The sequence below is a fragment of the Mesoplodon bidens genome, assembly GCF_964165515.1.
Source record: "Mesoplodon bidens genome assembly, chromosome: 19".
Taxonomy (NCBI): domain Eukaryota; kingdom Metazoa; phylum Chordata; class Mammalia; order Artiodactyla; family Ziphiidae; genus Mesoplodon; species Mesoplodon bidens.
This window is the reverse complement of record NC_138179.1, coordinates 48152065-48164740: the sequence shown is the minus strand read 5'-3', so window position 1 is coordinate 48164740 and position 12676 is coordinate 48152065. Positions and strand designations below refer to the sequence as shown.

At 38.9% G+C, this 12676-nt stretch overlaps 1 protein-coding gene across 3 annotated transcripts in view; it reads right to left on the bottom strand.

Moving 5' to 3' along the window:
- KANSL1 (KAT8 regulatory NSL complex subunit 1) overlaps window positions 1-12676 on the bottom strand; it is a 175290-nt gene that overhangs the window by 40812 nt on the left and 121802 nt on the right. For all 3 annotated transcript variants that reach the window (XM_081218266.1, XM_081218268.1, XM_081218267.1), the window contains 2 exons: window positions 5261-5373; window positions 4274-4469 (listed from right to left, as the gene is read on the bottom strand). In XM_081218266.1, coding sequence (XP_081074392.1) covers window positions 4274-4469; window positions 5261-5373 — 309 coding nt within the window. The remainder of the gene's footprint in view (window positions 1-4273; window positions 4470-5260; window positions 5374-12676) is intronic.

Below are 12676 nucleotides of genomic sequence, written 5' to 3'. Positions count from 1 at the left end.
AAAATTGGGCCATTTGTAGAGATGTGGATGGATCTAGAGACTGTCATACGGAGTGAAGTTAGAAAGAGAAAAATAAATATCGTATATTAACACATATATGTGGAACCTAGAAAAATGGTACAGATGAACTGGTTTGCAGGGCAGAAACTGAGACACAGATATAGAGAACAAACGTATGGACACCAAGGGGGGAAAGCAGCAGGGGTGGGGGTGGTGCTGGTGTGATGAACTGGGAGATTCGGACTGACATGTATACACAGATATGAATAAAATGGATGACTAATAAGAACCTGCTGTATAAAAAAATAAAATAAAATTCAAAAAGACAAAACAAAACAAGGCTTTGAATACATTTCACGGAAGAGAAAAGCACCAAAATAGGAAATATTCAAATCTGTCTAACTATTTGAAACGGTAATTATTTCACCCTCTAATTATGAAAATAAAGCACCATTAAAAAAAATTAACTTAGAAGTCTTAGTATATGTTGTGGTAATCAGAATGCAATGCAATGTGTTACTTTTATTGGCTCACAGACACTGCAACATCTGATAATTTGCCAAGAACAAAAATTAATTGAAATCCAGCATAATTTAAAGACATTCCAAAAATCTTAGTGCAAATCCAAGCTACATTTGTTTAATAAAAAAACAAAGAAACAAACAAGCAAAAAAACCCAAAAAACCAATTCAATGGTTATGGAGGAAGTCCACTCTGAAAGTGAGGTTCTATTCATCATTATCTGTTAATCAAAGAATATTAGTTTAGAGTATTTTAAAAAATTCTTTTGGCTTGAAGACAGTTTGTAAATAAAATATTAGGGCCTCTGCTTCTATTTACTTTATCTCAGCCTTTCAAAATTTATTTTGTATGTGTTTTATAATGCATATATAAAACACTCTCATAAAAGTCTAGAGGCTATTGTCCTAAGCACTGGGTGATTTCTGAGTACTGTGACACTAGAAAATAAGCTCCATGAGGGCAAGGACTTTTGTTCACCAATGAAACCCAGGTGTGCTGGAACACCGTGGGGACCCAAAATTGCTGAATAAATTTGCTTGGCAAATCCATCACCTCAAAATGATAGAGGGCAAGGTACTTGCTCAACAGCAAATATCACTGGGCAAGGATCCACTGAAGGCACAGTGAGCAACTAAGACAGAGAGAATGGCCTTTGTCTCCAACTTTGGCAGAACTACAGCATTATTGCTATCATCGGCAAATGGTTTATTTCCCAAACTAAACTCATTTGTCTTATTTTCCACGCAGTTTACTTCTGCATGTCAGAATGATTGTTTTAGACACTGGCATTGGGACCAAAGGGTCTTTAGTATGCTTTGTATGTCTCCCCCTTGTTTTAAACATTTATATGTACTACCTTCAAAAAGTACATCAGTTTTGGGGCACGAACAAGAAGAAACTACTGTCAACTGCAACAAAGAAGCCTTGCTACTTCACAGATATAAAAGAAAAGAATCCAGGAGGCCAACCTATACTTCAGAAAAATTTTATCACACCCTTAAATGTCATGACACCATAGCTAGCAAACTGCTGAAACAGAGAAAGGACACTATTTCTCCATGAGGTGATGTTGTTGGTAGGTTTTTGTTAAAAGCATCAAGGGCATGGCCAAAAACTATTTTCTTTTTCTTTCTTTTTTTTTTTTTTTTGTGGTACGCAGGCCTCTCACTGTTGTGGCCTCTCCCGTTGTGGAGCACAGGCTCCAAATACGCAGGCTCAGCGGCCATGGCTCACGGGCCCAGCCGCTCCATGGCATGTGGGATCTTTCCGGACCGGGGCACGAACCCGCGTCCCCTGCATCAGCAGGTGGACCTCCAACCACTGCGCCACCAGGGAAGCCCCAAAAACTATTTTCTTAAACTTAACAGTAATATACTGTTTTCTTTGCTTTCCCAATACCAACTCTTCAACTGTTCAGAAAATAATTTAGATTTATATGACTATTAATAAAGAATTGATTCAAATGTCAATATGAGAAACCCGCCAAATTCTTTTCCGGTATTTTGGTAATTCAGGCAGTCTGAGGAATAGACAAGAGAGAAATGGTACAGCCTAATAGTTAATTCTCACTAATAATACTTTCCTTTAAAAAAAAAAAAAGATCATGGAGGGCTTCCCTGGTGGCGCAGTGGTTGAGAGTCCGCCTGCCGATGCAGGGGACGCGGGTTTGTGCCCTGGTCCGGGAAGATCCCACATGCCACGGAGCGGCTGGGCCCGTGAGCCATGGCCACTGGGCCTGTGCGTCCGGGGCCTGTGCTCTGCAGCGGGAGAGGCCACAGCAGTGAGAGGCCCGCATACCGCAAAAAATCATGGCAAGGGACTTCCCTGGTGGCACAGTGGTTAAGAATCCACCTGCTAACGCAGGGGACATGGGTTCGAGCCCTGGTCTGGGAAGATCCCACATGACGCACAGCAACTAAGCCTGTGAGCCACAACTAGTGAGCCTGCGCTCTAGAGCCTGCGAGCCACAACTACTGAAGCCTACGCACCTAGAGCCCGTGCTCCACAACAGTAGAAGCCACCGCAATGAGAAGCCTGCACACCTCAACAGAGTGGCCCCCGCTCTCTGCAACTAGAGAAAGCCCACGTGCAGCAACAAAGACCCAACACAGCCATAAATGAATGAATGATCATGGCAAAATTATATAGTCCAAATGCATACTATAACAAAAAAAAGCCAAGCAGTGAAAATCTACTGTCCAAATATTAATGGTTCCAACAATTATCTCCTCTCCCTTGTCCTCAGTTTTCTCACCAGCAAATATACTGTAATAGCATTATCTTAAGAAACATTCTCTTTCAGTCAAACAGGTTATTTCTCTGTTCTCCTTTACAGAAACACTCTTTGAAAGTGTTATCTATGATGGTTCCTTCAATTCCTTCCGTTCCATTCTCTCCTGAACCTGATCCAGTCAGAATTTCGCTCTTCTACCTCTAACAAAACTGCTTACAAAGGTCTCAAGCAACCCTGGCCCCACGAAATCCTACAGTCAATTCTTAGTCTTCACCTAACTTGATCCACCTGCAGCATCTAACACAGATGATCATTCCCTCCTTTCTGAAACATTTTCTTCACTTGACTTCCACATACCATACTCTCTTGGTTTTCCTTCTGCTTCACTGGTCACTCCTTCCCAGTTTCTTAACTTTCACATCTCCAAAGACTTGGAATAAAAAAATGCATCAAGGCTGAATTCCATCTGAGTTCCCCACCATTCCCTATTCCCTTCCTCTGCTGTATTTTTCTCCCCAGAACTTAACACTATAGAACATACCATATACTTCATTTTATTGCTTCATTTTCTGTCTCTACCCATTAGATTATTTCATGAGGGTAAGAATTTTTGTCTGTTTTGTTTAGTGTTGTATTCTCAGTGCATAGAACAGATCTAGCTTATTGTAGGAACTCAAAAAAAGATTTGTTGAATGAATGGATTAATAAAAATAAAAGTGTAAACAGCAAGAGTCATCTTGTACTAGTAACCTAGCAGCCAGATACCCCAATAAGCAAATTATATACATTTCAGTTAATCCTGAAACAACCCTATGAGATCTCTGAGGCACTGTGGGGTGGGGTGGGGTGTTAACATGCCCCCAACACAAACTACTAAGTGGCAGTGCCATGATTCAAACCCAAGTCTGTCCTCTTCAAAGTTAATGCTCTTAATCACTGCATGGTATTATTTTCACTGGAGTACTATTTCGTTGGTTTTGAACTACATCCAACCCTGCTATTTGAAGAGTCAGCAATCAAGTTTCCTGTAGTTGTAAAATAATCTCCATTTTGTCTGTGAAGACAAACATTCGTTTAGTATCATCAACTTAGAAATTTTAATGGAGATTCTTATTTAAAAGGAAAGCATTCCACATTGCCATTTTCAGCGATAACAGTATAAGTGAGAAGACACACCACTCTCCTTCAAAGTGCTGATGGCAGAACTTCCAACTTCCTCTCTCCCATTTCTATTAAAATCTCAAGCCAATGGTTTCCAAACCTGGCTGAAGAGTCACCTAGGAGCTTTTTGTTTTCTGAAAACAAGATTCCCAGGCCCAACTCCAGAGCAACGAAACCAGAATCTCTAGGAAACAGGGCTCAGGAACCTAGTATTTTTTAAAGCTCTGCAGGAAGCCTTGGTGGTTAGCCAAGTTTGGAAAACACTGGTTAAAAGAACCAAAGCTGGCAAGAAACTAGTACCTCTATCTGAGCATCTGGCTCACTGTTTAACAGTGACCAAGTCTCACTGGTACTGACCTTCTTGGAAAGAGGCACGATACTGTTGGGTCGAACAAGCCTCCGTTTCTTACAGCTCAGCACAGGACGTGTTCGGGCTGCCACACAGGTGCCATCAGTTGACGAAGAAACTAGATTCAGTCTTTGCTTTTTATGCAATTGTTCCTCAGCATCAGAGTTGTCACCTGGAATGTGGTCTGCCAAGACAGGCTGAAGACTACACAAGGGGAAGGAAGAATATTCACTTCTCAGAAGACATAAGGAAACAAAGCCTTTAATACTTGTTCAACCACCTCTACTTGCAAATGTTCACCGACACAAACATGTGTTCTAGAGCACACAGAGATCACCTCTTGATGCTGACGTCTGTTAATCTAAGTGGGTATGCAGCACCTGTACTTATTTTTAAGGTGCTCTTGGTGGATGCTACTCTACCATGTCTAAAAAATGCAGAAGTCAATAAGTGAACTCAGGTTCTAGTGATTAAGTTCTCTTCTACAACAAAAACATGAATTCTTAAAAGTCTAGAAAATTGCAACTGGTAAGAATATTTTTACTATATATTGAGAATCAGTTCTCCTGTGAAACTTGCCTATTAGGGATGTGTACTCATTGTTCACTTGCAGAAGGATTCCTCGATCCTTCATAAATACAGATTTACAGCCTTTAGGGATCTAATCTGTTCTACAGTAGAGGATTTTATGTAAATATTTCTGGAATTCTACCAAGACAGGACCAATCACAACGATTCATAATAACTTTAGGACTTTTAATTTTTCTCCATGCTGAGTCGATTTTAGGCCACAGTAAGTAACAGGAAAATACATTAGAAGGCTACTTAAAATATACTTGCTACAGTGGGAGGCATGCACAATATTATGAAGTGATAAGGTTTCTGCTTCTTTAAACCAGGGTTACTCCTGGCTAGGGATAACTAAGAGCCTCAAACCCATCTTTAACAAGCCTGCTGAGTATAAGAAGTATAAGAGTAGAAGAGATAAAACTTACGTATTAATAACTCCATTGACAGGTCTCAACGCTCCACATGATTTAGTAGACAATGACTCTGAAGGATGACCAGAGGCACCATGGTTTTCCAGTGGTTGAGAAACAGACTCAATCTTAATGAGAAGAAAAATGAAAATATATTATCAACATTTAACCAACAGCATCAGCCTGAAAAGCAGCACCATTTCAATTTAATGAAACACCTAAACTTTCTGATGACCAACTTGAAAAAAAACTCATTTACGGAACACATTTAAGTGTTTCTTGGATTTGTGTCTCCTGGGCTGCAGTCCTCACAAATCCCAAATAAATGCATTTTTGGGGCGTAAAAAAACCAAAACCAAAATCACTCACATGATTGAGGAAAAAAGAAAATAATTAAGAGAATCAGCTTTTGAGATTTTGCTTTGGCAAAATTTGGAGAATTTGCTTTGGAGGGAAGGGTTAGGAATTAAGATATTTAACAGACCAAAAGTAGTAAAGTGCCTACTGACAGGGAAATGACCTAATGACTCCATGGAAGAGAAGCACAGCAAAACAATTATATAGTACCAAGAGTCAAGTTTTCAACCCAAGGGTCAAGAAGGGTACATAAGTTCAGTAGGAAGACAACTAAGAGGAAATTTAAATGTAGTTAATATCTGCTTAACTTCGCAGTGTATGCTGGAAGCTTGTTTCCAGAAAACCATACTCTCTCTCACTCTCTCTCTCTCTATATTTCACCCCTGTGATAAAAGAAATATAAACAATTAATAAGATGACAATGAATAACTAATAATTACCTAATGCTATCAGGTAGTAACTTTGGACCATACAAATACAGTTGACCCTCAACCAACTTTTGGATTTGAAGTGCAGGGATCCATTTATACGTGGATATGTTTCAATAGTAAACACTAAAGTACTACACGGTCTGTGGCTGGTTGAATCTGCAGATGTGGAGGAACTGTGGATAGGGAGGGCTGACTATACATTATATGTGGATTAAATCCCATGTTGTTCAAGAGTCAATTGTATATGCTTAGAATATAAAGTGAAAAAAGGGAGGTAGGAAGAAAATTTGGAAAAGTTGGAATTTCACTATTTCAAAAGAAATTATATATTTACTAGGCTAAAAGGGGTAGGGGCAGCCATGAGATGTCAATCACATGGAGTGTCTGAGGTATTAGCAATAAAGCCACAGCTCAATTATCCCTCGGCTCTGGGAGTTGTTGGAATACCACAGAATGGCTGTGGTCTTTGTCTCCTCCTTACACTCAAACTGACTTTGGGGTGTTTTGACGTCCCCTTTCCTGTAACTGCTACCAGTACATATCAAAGCCAATATTTTGAGACTGAAATTCTATTTATCAGTATTGTTAATATTTCTTTTTTGATCTTTTTACCCCCAAGGAGAAAACACCAAAGGATCCGAAGACCTGAGAACAGTCTCAAGAAAGGACAATACATTGGGAAGCTAATTTTTAAAATTTAATACAAATTATCCAAAAAGTTAGATCAGGGTATACAAACAGACAAGACACATGAGTAAATTACAGTGAGTAAACACTGGGAAAGTGTTCTGTCTTCCTTGTTAGATACCCTGTACATTTACTGTTATATCTTGAACAATTATATTAGTCAACAACACCAAAATTATGGTAAATTTGGCTCATGTACTCATTGTCTTAAAAGCCACACTGATTTCCTCATGGAAAGTAATGTGTAAGAGTTATAAAGATGTTCATGTCTTCTGACAAAGTATTTTACTCATCCGTAAAACCTATCTTAAAGAAATAACTCAACAAAACATCCCCCCAAATCTTACACACAAGGCTAGTCACTGCAATGATATGGATCAATAACCTAAATACTCAACACTTGAGGCATAGTTATAAAATGTGGTACACCAAATCAGAATATTGAAGATAATCATAAAGGATATTTCCTATTCCTTTACCCAGAAGAATATTTAAATATAGAAAATAATAGGTAGAAATGATTTTGGAAAGGGGCTAAATTCAAAATATTTTTTTTTTAAGTTTATTTATTTATTTTTTTAATTAGTTTCTGCTTTATAACTAAAATATTTTTAATACAATTGTGGTGACTAAAAATATATGTACACAGATAATGACAAGGTAAAAATAGTGTTAAAGAGGCAGAATAGAGACTTCACCGGTGGCGCAGTGGTTAAGAATCTGCCTGCCAATGCAGGGGACATGGGTTCGAGCCCTGGTCTGGGAAGATGCCACATGCCGCGGAGCAACAAAGCCTGTGCACCACAACTACTGAGCCCACGCTCTAGAGCCCAGGAGCCACAACTACTGACCCCACGTGCCACAACTACTGAAACCCGCGTGCCTAGAGCCCATGCTCCACAACAACAGAAGCCACCACACTGCAACGAACAGTAGCCCCTGCTCGCCGCAACTAGAGAAAGCCGGCATGCAGCAACAATGACCCAGTGCAGCCAAAAAAAAAAGAGGCAGAATAGGACTATTCGAAGTTTTCTTTACATTTAGATAATATTTTTTTTTTTTTTTTTTTTTTTTTTTTTTTTTTTTTTTTCTTTTTGCGGTATGTGGGCCTCTCACTGCTGTGGCCTCTCCCGTTGCGGAGCACAGGCTCCGGACGCGCAGGCCCAGCGGCCATGGCTCACGGGCCCAGCCGCTCCGCGGCACGTGGGATCCTCCCAGACCGGGGCACGAACCCGTATCCCCTGCATCGGCAGGCGGACTCTCAACCACTGCGCCACCAGGGAGGCCCTAGATAATATTTTTAACATCAAAAAAAAAAACCAGATAAACCCAACACCCTCCTGAATGCTAGTGAGGATTTACCATTCAGGGAACACCTCAAAGAGCCCAAACAAATATTATGGTATGATAAAGGACAAAAAGATTTAAGATTCAGGTTGGTGTTAACTAGGAGATGTGTGACTCCAGCCATGTTACAGCTTTCCTAGATTTCTGAAGTTCTGGTTTGGATGAAAAAGTTTCCTTTCAACATGAAAACACTGTGACTATGAACTTTTTGGTGTTGATCTGAAGAACTTCTGTCAACTTTATATTCACTTAAAACAATAGGTTTTAGCATTAAATTATGACAGAGATCTGGTTTATATATCTACATGTTTTACAAGGTGCCACGTTTAAGCAATAGGTTGACTCTCATTTGATTAAGATTTATTTTCTAGGGATTATGGAGAACTAACCACCAGGATACCTGTCAAGACAAACTGTTGCCATTCTTTAACAAAATCTCATTTCAAAACAAGTTTACTTTTCTTAGCTAATAATCTATTCTTGCTTTTTCATGCCTACATATATATATATATATTTAAAGGCCATTATTCTTCAATGTGTATTTTATTATTTTTCTTAGAGGAACTTGGAACTTTCCTGGGGGTAATTCAGCCCCAAAATTAAAATAGAAGTCAACAGGCAAAAGGTTATTTAAGCCAGAAATGCTTGTCAGGATACAGAAGCACACAGCAATTAAGAGCATCAAAGCCAGAGAGGAAACGTGCTTGAATTCCAATCCCAACCATACAAGGAGGCACTGAATATTTAGAAGGATCTGCTTAAAAACCTTGGGATATCCTACATGTAATCACCCTGAGATCTAAAGCAGGGCACTGGGGCAACTAGGTTCATCATTCATTCTCAAATTCAAAGAGCTTAAAATATTAACCCCAATCCTCTAATAGTGTTTCATCTAGAAAAAGAAAAACACAACTCACAAACACACGTAATTTTACTTAGAGTTTCTTAAATGCATTCACACTGCCTTAAGAAAAAAGTGAACACTCCTTATCTTGCAGTCTAAAAGGTTGCAAAGACAGGGTAGAGAAACATTAACAAACACTTCACAAATATTAAATCCACACACTAATTTAAGCCCGATTGTTATTGCTGCAGTGGTTTACATCATTAATATTTTCAGGAAACTAAAGCATGACTCAGATATTTGCCATCCAATGGGAAACTGTAAACAGGAGTTGTTACAGAGCTTCTCTTGAGCTTTATGTGATGTTCAGATACACTCTGAGGGTACATGCATCCCACAGCCAGAAAAGAGTAGAAAAGCTGAAGTGAAGTGGTAGGTAGAGTGCTTCTGTAATCCCTCCTTTTTCTAAAGCAGAGCCCCAGGGATTACCTTTTGGGGAAATCTTAAGAGTTAAAGGTAGCAAGCAGGGTTACTGAAGTGATTTTTTTCCTTGACTGAAAGGGCCAGATGTATGGAATCACACAGCAGTGAGATTCTATTTGTTATTCTTATAAAGTAGGCATCTGTTTGATTCATTACTCCACCTTCTTGGCCAGATCAATTAAGTGTGACAAAGAGCCCTTAAAGAAAAACTAGATTAAATTAAGGTTTATGGGGGGGGGGGGAGTAGATTTTTCTGGGGTCTGAGAACCCATGTTCACTGAATTTGTTTTACTAAAAAGTAGAGAAAGTAAAGGGGTAAAAATCAAAAGGCACAACTTAAAAACACATAATAAAATAAATCTCTAGGTGTGTATGAAAGATACGTGTGTATGTATCTTTACTTTAGTCATTCAAGTAACGCCATGCTGTAACTGTTTGAAATACCATTTCCCTTAGATGCACCGTATTTGTTTGTCTAGAAAAATTAACAGTTCTGTTTTGGTTAGTTATTACCTTTCTGACAAACATTATCAAAATGGAAAGAAAAGGCTAACTGGATGTAAGGAATTCAACTTTCATTTCTGGGTCAAAATGCTCTCCATCTCAATGATACCCAGCACAGTCCTGCTTAAAATTACCAAAATATTGCTGGCCCATAAAGAGTATAACAGTCATTTCTATGAACTAGCACCACAGCCAAGAAACTGTGTTAAAGTGGAAGTGGAACTTTCTGAAAATTTCACTTCCACCAAGTTACTTACCTAGGCTTCAATTTCTGCATATGTAAAATGGGACTATGTGCCTCACTTTCCTATGTCTCTATATTGAGATCAAAATATAATCTATAATTATATTAAAACAACTTTGGGAGATTAGATTCGACATAAATACGCTACCATGGGTAAAACAGATAGCTAGTGGGAACCTGCTGTATAGCACAGGGAGCTCAGCTCGGTGCTCTGTGATGACCTATATGGGTGGGATGGCAGGGGGAGGGAGGTCCAAGAGAGAAGGGATATATATATACATATAGCTGATCCACTTCACTGTACAGCAGAAACTAACACAACACTGTAAAGCAATTATACTCCAATTAAAAAAAAGAAAGTTAAAAAGAAAACTTTGAATTATTCGTTTCTAAAAATGCAACCAGCATAATGTTGTTACAAGTCCAGAGACTACTAAACCTACGATCTGTATTTACCAACACTGCTGAAAATCTTTCTCTAGAATCTAGAGAAATACAGTAATTGCAAAAACAGCCTTATAAATTCTTACTGTTCAACTTATTTATCCACAGCCCAATTTATTTTAAAAGTCCTAACTGGTTAGTCAGTGTTTTTTAATACTGTGGATCAAACGTTCCCCAGCCAGTATCTAACCCTCTACTCTCTATCTCAAAACCCTCATGGGGGCCAATGCACCATTCATTGTCCCTGATGACTGCAAAACTTCAAGGAAAAGAACACTGTTCCCATGTAACCAATGGTAGGAAGACTATACCTTGAATGTTTAAAAAGAAAAAGCAATAGCTTACATTTCTGTATGCTTTACTTCTGGGAAAGCATTAGTCCTTCACTTAATAGTTCACTTGTTAACTCCATCAATTCCACAAAGTAAGGAAAGGTAAAAGAATGAGGCTTGGAACTTCCCTGGTGGTGCAGTGCTTAAGAATTCGCCTGCCAATGCAGGGGACATGGGTTCGATCCCTGATCCAGGAAGATCCTACATGCCACGGAGCAATTAAGCCCGCGCGCCCTAGAGCCTGCACACCGCAACTACTGAAGCCCGTGCACCTAGAGCCCGTGCTCTGCAACAACAGAAGCCACTGCAATGAGAAGCCCACACGCAGCAACGAAGACCCAATGCAGACCAAAGAAATTTTAAAAAGTGAGGCTTATTTTGCAAATAAAAGCAAACACAAATAATGACGTCATTTGTCAAAAGCCACAGAAGCAATGTTTTTGCTAAAACAAACAAAAAACCCCCTCAATTTCAAATCTAGTCTTTTGAAGAATATTTACCCAGTAGTTAAGGAGATGTAAGAAAATACACATGTATCTGCTCATTTGTGCAACAGAAATATAGAAAGGAAGGATAATGCAAAAACTAATAAAATTGGCTACCTACAGGAGGTGGGAACACAATGGAAAGAAGGTGGAAATAGGAACAGGGCTCGAGCCTTTTGTACAGCTTTAATTCTTAGCACAGTAGTAATGTATTGCATACTCAAAAAATAATAAATATCAACTACTGTGTGCGTGGGCAACAAGAAGTGGAATACTATAGTAACAAAAGAACGTAACTGTATTACAAAATAATTGCACAGTCACACTGAAAGGCGAACTAACCTAAGTACAACTTCGGGGAAATAGTATTTTGACTGTTTATTATAGTGCTAACACACTGTATACAATATTGTACTCTGGTTAGTAAAGATACTTCTCACAGGAGTATGAGCTGGCAATTATGAAACTACTTTATATGGTACTAGGATTGAACAAATAAGTATCAATAAGGAAAGAGGAAGGCTGTGGTGTTAGACTGGTACTAGTATAAACTCATGGTTTTTAGTGTATAACAGATGGGTAGATAACAAAATATATGTGTGTATGCATGTAGCAGCATACATATATATATATTTACTAGCTTTGTTGAGAAGTCCTAGATAGAAGCAATGACACCAAGTAGCAATGAGCACTAGTACCCAGATCTTGGTTTCAAAACCCTGTTCTCCAATAAAAAGAAGCAGGGCTAGAACAGGTAAAATACAAGATGAGCCTGGAACACTGTGGGATGCCAGAAAGTGAGTGCTCAAAAAACAAGTGGTGGGGGGGCATGTTGAAAGGACACAGACACCAATCTGAAAGAGGTCCCAATGCCAAAAGTTGAGACAACTGCAACTGAATAACTACCAATAGTAGTAGATTATAATCCATAACATAAAATTAATATCCATAAAACCATCCTGAAATAAATAACCGATTGATGGACGAAATAAATGGGGGAGAAAAGACAGCTCCTCCTAACAGAATTCCAATGAACAAATGTAGAAAACAGAAAATCACCATTTAGTAAACACCACAGCAATAATTACTGCAGTAATTTTGCAGGAAAAATCCACCAGTAGATGACAAAACTGTGGATTAAAGTATAACGAGCAACAGAAAAATGCATAGTATCCCCCCCATGAGATAGTCATTCATTACAAAGGGAAAAATACTAACTTTACAGTGGAGAAACCCGGCAGGCATCACATTAACCAAGTGAAAAAGCTATCAC